Source organism: Bison bison, unplaced genomic scaffold (assembly GCF_000754665.1).
Source record: "Bison bison bison isolate TAMUID 2011002044 unplaced genomic scaffold, Bison_UMD1.0 scf7180017861955, whole genome shotgun sequence".
Classification (NCBI taxonomy): Eukaryota; Metazoa; Chordata; class Mammalia; order Artiodactyla; family Bovidae; genus Bison; species Bison bison.
This window is the reverse complement of record NW_011492527.1, coordinates 7,334-7,768: the sequence shown is the minus strand read 5'-3', so window position 1 is coordinate 7,768 and position 435 is coordinate 7,334. Positions and strand designations below refer to the sequence as shown.

Genomic DNA, 435 nt, shown 5'->3' with positions numbered 1-435 from the left:
CCCTACAGGCCTGCACATAGTGCTCAATTCCATCATGAAGGCTCTGGTGCCGCTGTTGCATATTGCACTTCTTGTGCTCTTTGTCATCATCATTTACGCCATCATTGGACTGGAGCTGTTCCTCGGACGCATGCACAAAACGTGCTACTTCCTGGGATCTGGTCAGCAAGCCCACCCATCCCGAGACAGGGCATGCCTCCTCCATTGGCTCCTAAGCCCCACCCTGTTCTCAAGGAGACGCACTCAAATACACGAGATTCTTCTCCCCGGTTCAGGCTCTGCCACCAGATCAACAAGCCCTACCCCATATATTTGGGCTTCCCAGTGGTGCTAGTGGTAAAGAACCCACCTGCCAATGCAGGACACATAAGAGACGGGTTCAGTCCCTGGGTTGGGAAGATCCCCTGGAGGAGGAAATGGCAATGCACTCCAGTA

General features: G+C 53.6%; 1 protein-coding gene across 1 annotated transcript in view; it reads left to right on the top strand.

Moving 5' to 3' along the window:
- Positions 1 to 8: 8 nt before the first annotated feature.
- LOC104983191 (voltage-dependent L-type calcium channel subunit alpha-1F-like) overlaps positions 9 to 435 on the top strand; it is a gene marked incomplete at both ends in the record, with an annotated part of 6,096 nt that continues 5,669 nt past the window's right edge. The window contains one exon of the mRNA XM_010832649.1: positions 9 to 190. Within this exon, the coding sequence (XP_010830951.1) occupies positions 9 to 190 (182 nt within the window). The remainder of the gene's footprint in view (positions 191 to 435) is intronic.